Raw genomic sequence first — 16,796 nt, forward strand, 5'->3', positions numbered from 1 at the left:
GGGCGTCCGGCGAAGAAACCGGATCGGTCTTAACATATGCAGCTTCTATATCGGGTTTAAGGAGCTTGCAGTGCGGCGGTGGCTTCGTTTACTACTTCGTATATATTTCCTCTGATATTTCCCTGGCGAATGCCTTTCCACTTCCGTACCTTACCCCTCTACGCTAGCTCTACGCATGACATGACGACAGTCTCGTTGTGGATATCCTCCTTAGCGAGCCTGGCTCCGTGGGGTGTTCTCTACGATCCGAGTTGAACCGCATGTGATATTAAGCGACTACGAGACTGGACGAACTGATGCCGCCAAAGCCCCACACGACCATAAACTACTGGGCGGTCCCTTGAGGCATTTTGGGTCGTCACATTCTGTGCTTTGAGGTTCAAAGCATCTGATATAGACTAAGATCACAGGGATGAGGAGAGTCCCTTGCTACCCTTGATAAATGGACCAATCAAGAAATCGAGGACGAAAAAATCGGTAATGTCACACATGTATAGCAGTCTAGATAATAGCTCTAGCGTCATTTTTTGTTGCGCTATTCGAATTGATGGATCTTGAGATTGTCGTCGATGCTGTTAAAGCGATCTAGCAGTAGCGGCTACAAGGAAAGAAAAGCACTATGTTAAGATCATCAATAATACGTGGGAGCTTTGATTTACATAGTAAGTACTATTTACAAATAGTGATGCTCCTGCAGCCCTGTCATGGTTTAATATCGTCATAAGAAAAAACCTGTTTATGACCTACGTGCTACGTAGGTAGCTCAGGTAGCTTCAAGCCACTTTCTTACCTGTCAATTTCGACGTTGCTTACCGCAGCGTTTGGTATGAATATAAGAGGAGTAAACTGACCCTCATTAAATTTAGACAATTTCCGATGTTGATGCAAGCTACCTATGTTCGCGGGGCCGCGGCTCTCTTAGGATCCCGTAACCAGCGGGCGTTTAACGGTAGACCACATGTATGGATGTATGGAGCTTCTTTCATTCCCCAGTTCTCGGCCAGCATTCGCTGGAAGCTAGAAGCTAGACTAGGGGTTCTGCGCTTGGCCGCCGCACGGAAGCCTCCATGTATTTTCGTACAGACGGAGTTTTACAGCAGTTTGCTTTTTGCTTACCTCACACAATTTTTTTTTCTTTCCTTTCCGTTGCGTGTCCTCATGGTTATTCCGGGCTCTTATGATGCTCGGATCATTGTGGATCCAACATTTCATGAAGAATGACAATGCGAAGCATCGAGGGTTAGAACGCCGCAAGAATTTCAGCTTGTTAATATCACAACTATGCCCATGCTCAACCGGAATCGGCATCACATAACCGATATGGCCAAAACCTTCTCGTTACTTCTTAGCTGGTGCCGGGGTGAGGATGTTTTGCATGAAGCCGGGGAGGGGAGGGGGGGGCGATGTCTTTTTATATCGCGATGTCCGATGTTGTCGCAAGTTGGTCGCTTAGGGCTACTTTGTTTGCGGTTGGAGACTTGAGACAAGATTTCTCCGGAGATGCAAGTTGACGGAAGCTGTGAAGGATAATGAGACATAGTCCAGGTGACAGATCTCCAGGTTTATTTTATTTGTGGCATTCGTGCTAACTCGTAGTATATATTAGATCGGCCTTTCCTGGTTGGTCCACCTTCAAGGTTGTCGAATGCCGAGACTTTGGCACCTTAAATGCGGCTAGGCGTTTACCTAGTAGGTGTTTCGAGATTGGATTATATGGATTGTATCTTCAACTTTGATATGATTATGAGATATCCTCCAATTATAAAAGTAAGCAACGATTCAACTGCAATCTCGGTATTTGTTTATGGTATGTTGCCAATTAGTTTATTACGTGCATAAGCTTATGTAGCAAATAAGTGATGTAACATTTGGACCTTTTCGGGGACCTCAGAGAGGTAACCTTATGTAACCAAGTAGGTACCTGGGTAGGTACCGCGCACCTGTTAGACTAGTACCACGTTTAGCGCACCTTCCCGCGCCTCCCATCATTTTAGAGTGTTCTGCTTAGTTTTCTAGTGAGCTTAGTGAGTTTAGTGAGCGCTAGATAATCAACGGTCGTGTCAACATCTGCAACTGTCGCAACTATCGCCATTCTCGTCACTTCGCTAATCAAGTTGACAGACAACCGCCTCATCGGCCATGGCAGCTATGGTTCCAATGTCGTCCCCATACAGATACGTCTGCATAGTAGGTAGGTAAATCACCAAACAGAACGAGCCCAGGATGCCGAAAATGGATTTACCTTGCATCATGCCCACTGTCGCAATTACCACCTTGAGCTATGTACCTCAGTATTGGCCTCAAGCTACCTACCATGTACAGGTATCCATATGCGCCGTTACATGCATACCCACTAGCATATACGGTACGCCTGCGATGTACCTTCCCCTGGTTCGGTTAGGTATTCGATCGGAGAACCTTGATGATCTTCTTTCCCAGCTTTACCTTGTACCACTTTGCAGCTTTACAACTCTACAACTCTACAACTTTCAATGCTTCAATACACTTCTTTTCCCTTTTCGTCACACTTAGACCTATACGAGAGTAATAATGTGTAGGGAAACCCGTCGCTAGACCCTTCTGACCCTTATTATTATTATTTTCTATCAAACGGACCTTAATCACTATTATTCCCAAATTCTCCACGTCCAAGTCCATGCTCTGCCATGTTCACCCCCCGCTCTATTACTGTTTCCGGCCCCTCCTGAGTAGTCCTGGACCACTCTTTTCTTTCCTCCCTTCAGGGATATAGCTATCTCACTCCAAGCTTTCTCTTCTTGGGCCCCCTTGTCAATGTCCGACCATGCTTCATCGATCGTCTGATGGAGCCTAGATTTGCTTAGGCCCCGTTCGTCACACTCACACATTCACGCCGCTGCCTCTTGCTCTCTACTTCGATGAAGTCTCTAGGTACCGCTCTTGATAATCGACCTGGGTTACCTGGGGTGTTGAGACGTAATGTGCAGGCGCCTTCTGTCAGTGCTCTCGGACATGGATAATCGCTTCAATTTTTCACTCTCGACACCCTTGTCGTCCTCTCTTCTCGTAGGGTTCTCCCCAGAGCTCCAGATTTTATATTCACGCTCACATGTACCGCGCTCGCTACTGTGCCGTCCCACTGAACGTGGTGTTGAGCCTGCTTCACCATATATGTCTAATTTATCACTTACACCCACATCTATCCACACCCACACACTCTTTTTTCCCTTAAACTCGTACATAAATAATAATATCTTTCTCATCAGCCTATGTGCACGCACACACAGGGACCAGGCTGACCACACCTTTAATAATAAGTGTTATATATCGATTTCTTAAGAGGCCATATCTACAAGGTAGTTTGTACGACTTTACTTTTGGGACGCGGCTCGGTCTTCCACATCTCCACCTTGTACTTTCTACTCTCCAGACCTATATAAGTGACCTGGGCATGCCGTCACGATTTCTTTCCGAAGCCGTCCTAGAACTTTACCATCACAACTTCTAGCCTTAAGACTTTAGACCACTTAGTACATCCAACTTAGCCGTCTATTTCGAAATCTTCAAGTACCATCTCAGCCCGTCACCTTATATATTTAGGAAAAGAGTCGAATCCAGAGGTATGTAAGAACTTATCAACAAACAACATATTTACCGGCATACCTACACACTTACATGTCTACACTTACCTATTTACGCACATACATGCATACCTACCTACATATAAACATGAGTTAGCCCGCTTACTGACGATGTAGCTCTGCTCAGCCACTGTCACACGGACGCAAACACATACACAAACACAAACACAACAGACTCATACATACCAAGATCTCCTATACATCGTATACACTTAATCATAATCATGTGTGATTTCACCAAGAACTACTACATCTACACATCCTGTTTGGACCCAGGGGCTCACTTTTTCCGCACTTCCATGGATGGCAGCCGAAAACATGCTTGCCCGAGAGGCCCACATGAGCGGTACATTGTACAGCCAGGACAATGTCCATTGTGTGGATGAGGGGTTATAGCGCAGTTTACATTTCCACGATTACGAAGCCGAGACCTAAGTCACTCTTATATTCTCATCCACCTACGTTCGCCAAATGCCGCGCCTTCCACCTCGAATATACTGTATTAGCAGCTATCCTTGGCACCATAATATGTAATTTCCCTATCTGGCAACTCCTCGATATCTCGGGTCACCCTCCCATCGTTTTCATCAGCTTGATCCGGTCATCATGGCAAGGTGTTTAAGGAAAAGGGCGGCTGCCCTCAATTTTTTAAGGATTTCTGGGTTTGAATTTACATTTACAACTATTCGGTTACAACGGAAAGAGCTCGCGGCGCATTCATCCCGTGTAATATCGGGATCCGGTTAACGTGATAAGGCACTAGTAGGTGCAGATGGGGTCAACTTAGAGGGGAAAAGGGCGGGCTCAGCTCGCAAAGGTGATCGGATTAGAGGTACTTCCAGGTAAAGGGGAACTTCACGAGTCGTTCTGGAGATGGAAGCTTACTTATTGGAGGTGGCTCGCATCATTATCTTGGCAAAGATTACTACTTCGGCGTAAGGGTCATTAGGGGTTTCAATTATAGTTGGGTGACATACTTGAGACGGGCATAATGACCCTTGGGTTATCATCGGTAGTAAGATATACAGCGTTGCTTTTGCGGGACCACATTCTACGGACTAATCTATTTATTCTTCTCATGTACACTTATTCTGAACGGCGTTCGGAGGGAGTGGGTCGGAATTTGGTTACATCTGGAGGGATGCCTCACTGGCGACGGTCTCAACAATGGTCTCGATATCACATATTTTATAGGTACCATAAAACAAATACATGTATATATTTCCCCTCCGCAGGACATCGTTCTGTAACATCACTGGCTGTCGAGTTCACGTGTGCTCCACGATAAGGGGTAATAGGGGCCTAGAATCATGTGTACCAACGCCGCGCCGGATTCTCGCTGTCTGCCTACAATTAGACCGATGAGGTGTTTACGGCGCTCGCTCACACCTACCGTTGCTGCGAGTCCGTCCTCGCATGCAGCTGGCGGTTATCTAGGGCCGAAGGAGGGTGGAGTGAAGTTATCCAGGTTAATTCACATGATCTGTATCATTGACTAGGGACGGTGAAGTCGACTAGTATTGCGTGCGAAGTACGCGTATATTAGGGGCCAAATATAACTCTTGATTACGCCTTGGCCATTTTGATACAACCACCGCGGCCCAATGACCGCTCTCGCAACATGGGGATGGTAGATCTCGTAGGCAGGCTATAGGGGTCCTCTGTATAGAAGCCCGCTCTAGCTGCGGCCGGGTAACTAATGATGTATAACAATGGCCAGGTAAGCTACCCTATTTGCCAATCTATCTAGATGGGGCCTTCCATAAAATGCCGAAGACGCCATGACCCTCTTCCTCTCACCTGGGCCAAGCCGTCGTTAAATAAATTGACGAGCCAGATCTAGAGTGCCTTGATTCATCTATCCGACGATGTAAGGGATAGTCGGACGTAAAAGCTTTCTTTGTCAATGGCATAACTATAGCGACAGGCTACGCGTAATCAATGAGGGATCGTTAAGGGGAAGCTAGAGAAGGAGAAACGCTAGATAGTAGTAAAGGCCTCGATAGTTGCTCGTCAGCTGCACGTCCATAGCCTGCTCGACAACTCTCCACACCTTTCCGTTCGAGAGAAAACGTGGTACTAACGCCCGTGTGGCAAGCAGGCTCAATTCTCTGGATGGTAGGCCACGGACTCGACCTTGCACTACCACACCGAACCAACCCAGGTCTTGCAGGGTCCCCTCACTACTGGGTCCCACACATCCGGCTAGACTACTGAGGCTATCGATCCCGTGTTGCCATCTCGGACGGGATGTGGAGCCTACAGCACTCCAAGTTGCAGGGGACGTAACGGGAGTCAGGCGCCTGGGTCCTACGGGCGTGCCTTCCAGGGCCGAGACTCCCTGGCCAGCTGCGTGGGGAGGCGGCATATTAATAAGACAATTATAAGATAATATTAGCAACATCGCTGAAAGATATACTCCGTACTGATCCTTCGGTGAATGAAAAGATATCTAATTACGGGTAACACGGCTGACGAGGTCAATGACGTCTCCCACCAGCCGTCGAGGCATGAAGGAGGTGCTCTCGGAAGCAACATGACTTGCATGAGACACACGTCTCGTTGATCATCACCATGGGAGGCCCCATCTAAGGCATGTGTAAGATAAGCAGCCCCGGTAAGGGCATTAGCTGTCCCCCAAGCAGCCACCATCCAACAGAGAATAGACGTGACACAGCACACGACAGTTGCGGGCGCCGAATCAACGTCTAGCCATATGACCTCCACCAACCTTAGCGTCGTTAGAGAGTCTCCCAGAGAGAGGGAAGATGCGGGGAATGCCAGTCATGCCGTCGCCGAATTTTGTGAGTCAAAAATCCCTGACATCGATCATAATTAGAAGGAGAGCACACACGCATAGGCGGAACGACACGCAGCAGCCGAACCCACACCCCACACACACTCTCTGGTCGTGTGCTAGCCTAAGCAAGAATGGCGGGCTAATGCAATGATGCAACCACGATGGCCGTCAACCGCATCTAGTAAGACATCGGAGAACCGATAGGCAGGATAGCAGGATGACCGCGGTTAGAAAAGGAAAGGGCCAAGGCCCTGTAACTGGCACCCTAGCCTTTACATCCCGTCCCGTCCTGTCCTGAAAAATAACACATAAGACAACATGTCAATAATACGCCATTCGTTTGTTCTGGTACCGAGCGCCGGTGCGGACGGACCTCCAGCCGCTACTACGTTCGATGCGCAGCGTAGAGGGAAGGGTCGCACTCCGAAATCGTGCAGGGCGAGGTTGACCGCCACAAGCAGCCGAGGGCAGATCTCGAAACGTGATGGCTCGATACAAGCCGCTGCAAGATGTTCGTTTCAGTATGCAGTACGGCGGGATAGACAGGCTACCGGTACATGGTAACAATCCCACGTCTTTTAACCGGGTCTTCCTTCATTTATTCGAAGACTCCTAGGAGAAGCCTACATCGGACAATGCTGCAAAACGGTCACACATTTCCTTTGGTCTCTAGCCTTTCCCCCTGGCATTGAAGTCGTCAAACTAACGGGGGTAATGGGACTTGGTAATATATCAATTTTTGAATTTTGACACATATGTAATATGTACGTAATTTGTATGAACAGATGTTTTCTTTCGCTTGGCCCTCTCTCATGCTTCATACCCTTGATCTCGCACCGCAGTTTGGTGTCAAAGAGCTTCTAGGATACGTAGGTGTATGTAGGAGAAAAAAAGGATGGTGTAACAAATCCCAGCCACTGAGAATTAAGCAGAAGTTAGGAGGCCGGAAAAACCGTGGCCGAGGCGTCAGCTTCACTTAAGCTTAAGGTTGTCTCTGATATAGTGGTCCGTGCGCAAATAGATCTTCCGTCCTTGGTTCCCCTTTCGCAATTCGTGGTATTTGGATTAGGTTAGCGTAGCTTAGAATCGGGTTAGGATACGTGCATATGCAACTACGTATGCATCTACCCCTAGGTATATACCGGTAGATACCCTATAATATGGATACAAATTGGGTTTCAACAGGTACTAAGTAAGCGACATATCCAGTTCATACTGTGACATTCCGCTCCGATCACTCGCATGCTCGCTAACCACAACTCACCCGCTCCGGGGTCGATTATACGTACCCCGGCGACAACCCGGTGGCTACGTGCGTACGGAGAACGGGGGGCACCCGTTAGCCTCGTGGTACTACTGGCTCCGTTCCGTGATTTGGTCTAACGATACACAGTGATTCGTGCGGATTTTCAAATTCACGGCCAAAGCCCTACTTGAAAAGTAGGCAGCCTGACTGACGATCACTAGATCTGTCTATTTAAATACCTGGGCAACTACCTCCCAGTCACTAAGGGTATCTTAGAAGGAACGGAGTTGTTTCACTCTCCTTGTACCCAAACTCACCTGGCATGTACGAAAGGCCTAGGATTCTACGCTGCGCCCGTCTCGAAAACCCTAACCTAGCCGGGGCTAAACCGCAGTTACAAAAAAAAAACATACGAGAATTCACAGGCGAACGTGTTTTTGCTAGAGCCTCACAAAGACCTGTTCGCACGAATCGGTGCTAAATCACCCATGATCTAGCCTCGAAAAGGACGGCAAGATACCTGGGTACCTATTCTGGAAGTTGCTTCGGGTCCGATGCAGCCTTCTAGCGCTAGAAGCGTGCTAGCTCGTTGTCAGAAATCCCAGCTGAGCCCAACGAGATGCTATTCTGGAGAACCCTGTATGGGTACAAAGCCGAGGGCTCTGGCTATGAGCTGCATGTCTAAGTACCTTGCCTCTTCGCCAGCGTCCCCCGCTCCCGACATCTTGTACGATGCTACCATCGGCACATGGGTTCGAGTACTAGGGTCCACCTATTCGCCGAGATCTGGTGAGCCTCCTTCGCCAGGGTCATGCTGGAAAGTAACTAATACATGCCTTCCATCTGCGATACAATCCCAGATTCCGATTGGTTCGCATGGGAGGCGATAGGGCGCGACGAAATGGCGTGCAGGAACCCGAAAAAGGGGGCCCAAGCCTCTGGGATGGTATCAGCGTTGTTCCCAAATCTGCACCTATAGGGGGCGTCCTGTTACCTACCATAGTGACTAGGAATGAATGAGGAGATCGATGTACCTATCATTACTGCCTTACGACCCGAAATGATGGATTCAATATTAACAGCCCACGTAATCAATACTTACGTTCCGCCATCTGGTATCTGCACCACACAGACAAAATGGACACCTAGCCTCCTGCATTTTTCGTCTAGTGGATCTCAATTGCCCCCTTTTCCTCTTGGGAGACACGACAATTACACATTCAGATAACCATCGCAACCTTTCCTAGCCTCACAAAACATCAGGACTTCCACGACAAAACTAACTAATACTACGACGCTGCCCGAGTTTTTGACGACAGATGATTTTGGGGAGGGAAAGAGTGTGGACGGACCGAAAATTAGTGGATATCCTTGCCGTTCCTTCGAAAGATTTAGGGGTTGAAAAACTTTTAGGGGGGTGACAACACTAGCAACGATTCAACTTCGAGGTCCACTTACAGCAGAAAAGAATCGACTATATGAAACCAACACCATCCAGGAGAAATACCGTTACTATAGGAAACTTATATTCCTTCGATATTGAGGAGTAATGTATATGATTTCGACACTAACCCATTTACCGCTTATCACGCCAAACGCCATCTCTCAGCCAAATTCAGAGCAATACACGCTGAGCCATTGGATTACGAAGGAGCCAATAACGAGCCCCTTTCCGCCTAACGCCCTAAATATAGGGGATGCCCCTCACGGCAATTGATTTAGAATGGTTTTCAACCTGATTTAACTACCGGTCGGTCGGCACTGTCCTAAGCGAGCAGCATTATCAAGCGAGCAGCATCCAAGCGTAAACTCACAACCGGAATCATAGGACTAGGAGAAGATGGTTTTTGATCACATTCTAGACGGAGAACCCCTGTTTCTCACTGAGTCGTTTTGGAGACATCGCAATTCGCATCATTGCTGCTAAAATGACGAAAAGATGATCTGCCGAAGAGAGCATTACGAGCATCACATACAACCACAACACGCCCACCTTTTAAGATGACACAACTTCGATAGACCAACTCCTCAAGGGGTATCCCATCAAAAGCTTCCCCTCCAGTCAATTTTGACATATGGGAATATAGCTAGGTTACAACTTAACGCACCCGTCTAATTTACTAATTTGAAGCATCCTTTCAACTCTCTAAATATCGGACGAAACCTAACGGAGTCGGTAGAGAGGGTGTCACGAGGGTTATGATGGACCTTTTTGACTTTATCCAACTATTTATCGTCGTCGCCCTGATAACTCGAGGCTCTCGAAGGCAAGACTGAGAAGTCATTACGGCTCAGTTATAACTTCAATTACGGCGTCCCTTCCCGACAGTAGACTATTCCTTTTTTCCCGAGGACTGCCTCTAGTTTTCCTTGCGTTTCATCATCTCTCGATTCCGATCACGAATCTATGCCTTCGATAGCTGGCGTTTTAGGAACAATGGATGGGTAGACGACGAGTTCGAGGGAATTGTCGACGTAACTTGGGTACTTATTGATGGGCAACAAAATTTGATAGGGGGCTCCCTGAAAACGACCGCAATAATGAGAAGATGACAGAAAAAGAAGTATCTGGTTTAGGCGCGAGTTTGCCTTGGCATGGTGGTCGGACCGAACTGTCGACAGAGGAGATATGATAGCCGAGACTGCCGAGGGGAGATGGACAAGCTGAAAACAAGATCGCGATTCGGGAGCTAGTAACCATCGGTTACCGACCGACGAATCCGGAGCCGCCTTGATTATGCGATGATGTTGGCAGACCCGCACCGGTTATCTACGAAAATACGAGAAATAACTAATATCTTGACTATCTATGTAGATCACCCTACATCAAGACCTGATTTTGATTACTTTCGGGGTCCGTTTTCTTACCAAGCAGTATAGCTCGACCGGAAACTTCTACATCTGCTCTATGAAACCGAATTAACGTTGGAATTTGGATCGACGTTGCGTTATAGAGGGATTTCGAGCCTGGTTTACAGATTAGGTATATGAATAATGGAGTATCGATGCACTGGAAATTTTGGGACTTTATATATGGTAACATCTATCGATCTTTACTGAGCAATATGGCACATGGTATGAAGATACGGGAAGTTGGAAACGAGGGACGCGAAACTAGAAATGATAATATCGACATGAGTTTATCATCTTGGTCTCTACCGACACGATCCAACGGAACCACATTTCTGGATTACGACAGACTGATATCGAGCACCTACATCCCTGCCGAAGTTACACAATTATATATCAGAGACGGATGGTCAAGAAAAAAAAAACATTTAAGAAAGAAGGATACTTTATGGTAATTGAGTGGAGCAACTAAGATATTTTATCTAGAACACGACGGTTTCCCTGCTGACTATCTAGTTCTATGGCAATCCCCCGCACTGATGGCGATGACTACTCTAGCTGACGCTTCTTCGTATGTATCAAGTATGAAGTACGCTGCCGCTATGTCCACGGCATCTTTCTAAGGCCTTTATGGTGAAATGGAGCATACAGAACCGCCGGAGAACGAATTTTCGAGAGTTAAGCAAAACGAACCCCGGATTTGGAATTCGCTGGACTGTTTTCTTTGCCATTGATAACCATCTATGTACTCTCCCGGCTTCTTATGATACATAGTCAGGCCGTCTCCCGCTGTCGATATAACCTCCATATTCATAATCACGAACGGGTTTATATTGCTAAGCCATCAATATCTAAGAACGCATTAGCTCTAGCACATACCTACATCCCATACCAGGCAAACGAAATGCTATACATATGGACGAACATGTTGAGTAAGGGCTATGGTTAGGGTTAGGGTTACCCTACCAGAGGAAGACGCGACTGACGAACCAAACCATACCACGCCACTATGGTGTATCGTTTCTGGCAGGTCGGTCTTCGTTCTGTTAAGAGGTGCTGGCAGCAAGTCTCCCAACGATCTGAGAGGTAGACGTGTTCCTCACGAACCCAAGAGATAAAATTAAGATGAGTCCTTCGAATCGACGACGAATATGCTCAAGGCAGTGAATACGAAAAAAAGAAATAAAAGAAGCAGCCACACAATATGGCTTAGGATGTTCACAAGCAAGGACAAAAAAGGCAAAGTCTCAGGTTTGGTTCTGATTAAGGTTCTCAAACATGAGACTGACACCCACTTCTTTTTTGTCGTGTAGCTACACTCAACTTCTAGCCTCAGCTCAGCCAAACGTCTCACGACTCGAGACTAGAATGTGGTGATTCTAGCGCGAACTGAGGAGCAGGCGGAAGGGTTACCACAGGGAACATCCTATTCTCAAGAGTCTCTTGTCAGTATGGTAGGTTCTTTTGGTAGAGAGGGTCTGTGTTCCATTATGTAGGTAACATACGTCCACGATTGTTGCAAGTCTTGCATGCGCGTACAACACGTATCTCCGTATATACAACGGACTAACTAGACACTGTCCTGGACTTCTGTCGATGTGTAGTTCTTCTCATTGTCAATTCCACGGTTCAAAAGGTCGTACCGAAAGGGAAATGAACTCTCTTCTTCCCATGTCGTCTCTTACATGTCCATATAAAATACCATGGCCTAAAGGCTGGTCACAGCCGTCGTCATCCTCGTCGATATGAGAGGTTGGCATGCCATGATGCCCACCCGATGACTTGCCGTTGCCATGACCGGAAGAGAGGGTCTTGCAGAGTCGTGTGTCTTGGTGATCGACATCGTTGGTCGAGATTGGTACTCGGAGCGGACATCGAGGGTATCGACCATAGTGTCCCTGTCCTGTGGTACAGTTATGATACGGATGAGTCTGCTTGCCTGACATTGATAAACATGACTTCGAAAGAGTAGAAGTTGAGAAGGCGAAGAAAGACTAGTATGTATAGTCTTCATCTTTGCGAATTTCTGCAAAAAAGATTTAGAGGTGTAGCTGCTGCCTTATTCTTGGGCACAAAGGGAAAAGGTAGGTATGTTTATGGTTCTGATATATATAGGGGTGGGGCACCTCATTACTGTTTCATCATTTTATGGAATTATCTGGTGATAAAGCATAAAAGCATTAAGGATGAAGAGTTTATTCTTCTTTGTGTTGGTTTGACTGGGTTATTTGCTATGCGAGCTATGCGAGCGGAGTGGTTAAGATTGTGGTATAATTGGTTAATAATATTAAGTTAAAGTAAAATATCATGGACAGTTATGCTCAGCTAATGTTAACTACCTAGCCTAGGTAGCTAGTGCCCTCTATGGCTTATGGCTTGTTAGTTAGGACCACGTAGCTATGGTGTAGTTCCCAACACTCTAGTATATGGTGAGGATTTTCATTGTCATGTTACATCTTCCACAGACATGATAGATGAAGCTGTGTTACTTAGGTAGGTATACTCTCTTGAAACTAAAAGGCCCATGCTTGTGATGAGCTCTATTATCAATATAAATTACTACCACATAGCGATCTTATGTCTATTAAGATGTTGTTCAAGGAGCATGTGACCCCATTATGACCTAGTATATATAGTTTGTAGTTGATAAGCACAACGATGGAATGACTCAAGTACCTAGTTTGATGGGCAGTAGTTAGTACAAGATGTCTTTTCTCTCATTGGCGGCAAAGAACTTGCTTATGACATATTGCCCCTTTTGTAGATAGCGACAAACCTAGGCCATGTTTGAAAATAGGCAAACCAATGCCACTACATTCCTACAGAAGGAGGTTAGGCTAAAGATAAAAGCCATTGGTTCTTACATATTAAGTTTACTTTTTTGCTCACTATATTTATTTCTTGCTATTTCTTAAACTAGCAATTCATGACATGGAAGTTACTATATCTCAATGATAGCAAATGTTATAAGCTTGTTTAGCATAATGAGGCGTTTTCAAAATTGCTTTATAAAGATACAGAGTCTAATAAGTACAATGGACGTTATGACTATCGTGAGTGATCAATTTCCCAGGGAAAAAAAGACTTCTCTCGATTTCGCGGAGTAGGTAAGTACACAGGTACTGAAACAAACCCTTTTATATTATTTGTTGAGATAGACGCAAATCATATGTGTCATACTTGTTTTTCCAAAAGGTTAAGTTGGTAAGAGTAAAGAAAGGTTTATGGTAACATGTATCTAGCCCTGAAATACAGGGCGTAGGCTCCCAGCCGCCTTTTGTATTCTGGTGGTATTGATGTTGTCTAACTCGGAGGGCTTTGGGAAACCTTAAACGTCAAGTAGTTATAATTGGCTGTTGTGTGGTGGTCCGAGAGGGCGCCATGTGAATCCTTCTCAGGGGCCTTACATTATCATCTTAAAAGGTTCAAATAGTTTCACAACTACAACGGCAGCTAATCAAGTGAATACACAACAGATTGAAATACCCTTACAAGTGGAAAGAAGGAGCTTGGTATAGTAACTTTATATATCCGATATTAATGTGACATTGGTTAATATCGTTTCTGGAAACAGGGGGCCCCTATTCCCCTGCAGCAAGGAGAGACGTAGCTCCCTTCTCCTTTTATGCCCCATGGTAGTAGTAGATCTTTTTAGCATTATCAGAGCTGCCACATATATAATGACTGGGAATGTGTTCCCAATGCTGCCGTCACTCAGTATAAGAAGACAGTCTCATCTCTAAGAATGCACCCCTGAGCCCCTCTCTTCTTTAATACCCCTCCAACCTCCTAACCCTCCTCTCAACCCCCTCCTCAAATTCACTCACTCCTCCCTCTAAAACCTTCATCTCCCCAGCTTTCAGCCTATACACAACCCGCCTCCTTGCTGCCTTGGTCCCCGCTCTGTCATCCTCATCTTCACTCTCCTCATCCCCAATGCCCTCCACCACTCCACGCACAAACCATCGGTCGTGACTAATCACCACAACCGCGCCCTCCCAGTCCCTCAGCGCCTCTCTAAGCGCAGCCACGGTCTCGTAGTCAAGATGCGTGGTCACTTCATCTAATACCAGACAATGCGGTCGCTGCCAGAGTATACGTCCCATCTCGAGCCTGACAAGTTGCCCACCGGACAGTCTGCGAACAGGAACATCCGATGCCAGACGTCCGGGAAGACCCAGCTGAGCTAACAGACCACGAGTCTCTCCCTCATCCAGCTCGCCGTGGACTTCTCTCGTTAGCAGAGCCAGAGCCGTCAGCTCCGGTTCCCCTCGTCCCAATTTCAGCAACTCCTCCACAGCATGCTGAGCATAATACCCCAACTTCAGGCGCGGATGCTTCGTCAGCGTCCCCGCAACGGGCCTCGTCTCCTCAACGAGCAGCTTAACCAAAGTCGACTTGCCACTCCCGTTCAGCCCCACCACACCAATCCTATCGCCCACCCCAACCGACAAACTAACATCTCTCAGCACCATCTTCGCCTTGCTCTTGTCCCCAGGGTACCTAAATGCCACCCCCTCCAACGAAACCAGCGCCCCGGGAAACCTCAGCTCAGACGGCCCCGGAATCGCAAAACTAACCGGCTTCTCGTCAGTCGGAACCTCGACCTCCGCGCGACTCGTAAGATGGTACCCGACCAGATCCCTATTGAGCTTGAACCTGCCCCCCTTAGCGCTCGTCTCGAGGCCCCATCTCCCGTCCAGCTTCTTCTGCCTCGACTTAGCCTGGCGGATCTTATTCTGGTCGTCCTTGGCCTTGCCCTCGCGCAAGTTGCGCTGGATCGTCTGCTGCATGTGCTCTTTCTGCTTATCCTGCGCGTCCTTCACTTTAGCCATATGCGTCCTTTTTTCCGCCCGCGCGGCTTCGTAGGCGGGGAGGTCGCCGTGGAAGGGTTCGATGTTTTTGTCTTTGAGGATGAGCAGGTCCGTGCATAGCGAGATGAAGTCCCGGTCGTGGGATACGAGGATTAGGGTCGGCGCGTCGGGCGACGAGGCGAGGGAGGTGAGGTGCCGCTGCAGCCAGATGATCCCGAGCAAGTCGAGGAAGTTGGTGGGCTCGTCGAGGATGAGGATGTCGGTTTCTTGGAGTAGTGCGGCTGCTAGGGCTGTTCGCATCTTCCAGCCTCCTGAAAGGCTTGATACGGGCTGTGCCATGCGAGAGTCGGTGAAACCGAGACCTGTGAGTATCTTCTTCGCCTTGCATTCGACGTCTGCTAATTTTGAGGGTTCGACTTGGAGTTGGAGGTCAGCTAGCATATCTGCTGCTTCAGTTGTCTCTTTGGATAGCGTCTCAGGCGAGATGTCCTCGTCGTTTTCTTCATACCTGTGCTTCATGTTAGAGTCGTATGAACCCGTTTGTTAAGGGGTAAGGGGGGTTATACTGTGACTGAAATTGAGCAACTTTCTTCTCCATCACAGTCAAAGCTTTTCTAGCCTGCATACCCCTAGCGCCACTACGAAGCCTAGCATCTTTATCCTTCAGGAATAGCTCTTTCTGGAGACGTTCATGGTGAATTTTTCGAAAGGCTCTTAAGGTGCCGAAAGAATCTCCACTGTTAATGCCCTTGGATAAGACTGTACGAATAGGTCAATTAAAGGGTTAATAATGATATTGTGTCATACTGACTGCCTATTTCTCGCTGCACCGCATGTTTGGCCGTAGCTCGTTCAATGACTTCCTCTAACACGACCGGCCCCTCACCATTATCAGAGGTAGAAGCCGGGCCATCGTCCGTATTTGCGTCTCCAGTGTCAGTCTGCTGTAAGATGACTACGCGCATCTCTTCTGGTATACCTGGAATGAGCTTCTCGGCTATAGCTTTCAATAAAGCTACAACAATCCGTAAGCTACGGTTTCTATTTTACCAGGGTTAGGGTTGGGGTTAGGGTTTACGCAACTCACTTGACTTTCCAGTGCCATTTCTCCCTATCAAAGCATACCGCTGGCCAGCTTTCAACCTCAGCTTGGCATTGGCAAGAATCTCGATTCCTTCGCTCTTCGCCTTGGCCTTGCCTTTGGCGTTGGTCTTTACCCCTGATGTAACCGTGATATTCAGTCCCTCGATATCTAGCTGTACATCTCTTCATTAGGACTTATATACGTATAATTAACAGTGAGTGGAATATGTACTTCGCGATGATTAGGAGTTCCGATGTTGAAGCGAGTTTGTTTAGAGGTACACAGGATGGTTACGGCGCTTTCTGCTTCCATAGATGTCATGATCGCGACGATTTACTTGAACGCCTTCGTCGCGAATCGGTGGCATAAGGTGAAGTCTTCC

General features: G+C 47.2%; 1 protein-coding gene across 1 annotated transcript; it reads right to left on the bottom strand.

The window, feature by feature from the left end:
* Positions 1-14,286: 14,286 nt before the first annotated feature.
* F4807DRAFT_455737 (P-loop containing nucleoside triphosphate hydrolase protein) lies at positions 14,287-16,735 on the bottom strand (the record flags this gene model as incomplete). Its single annotated transcript, XM_048000767.1, has 5 exons — positions 14,287-15,838; positions 15,897-16,089; positions 16,142-16,345; positions 16,418-16,586; positions 16,646-16,735. 5 exons carry the CDS (start codon positions 16,733-16,735, stop codon positions 14,287-14,289), a joined length of 2,208 nt encoding a protein of 735 aa, XP_047858615.1.
* Positions 16,736-16,796: the final 61 nt, after the last annotated feature.

The sequence above is a fragment of the Annulohypoxylon truncatum genome, assembly GCF_022578515.1.
Source record: "Annulohypoxylon truncatum strain CBS 140777 unplaced genomic scaffold F4807scaffold_2, whole genome shotgun sequence".
Classification (NCBI taxonomy): Eukaryota; Fungi; Ascomycota; class Sordariomycetes; order Xylariales; family Hypoxylaceae; genus Annulohypoxylon; species Annulohypoxylon truncatum.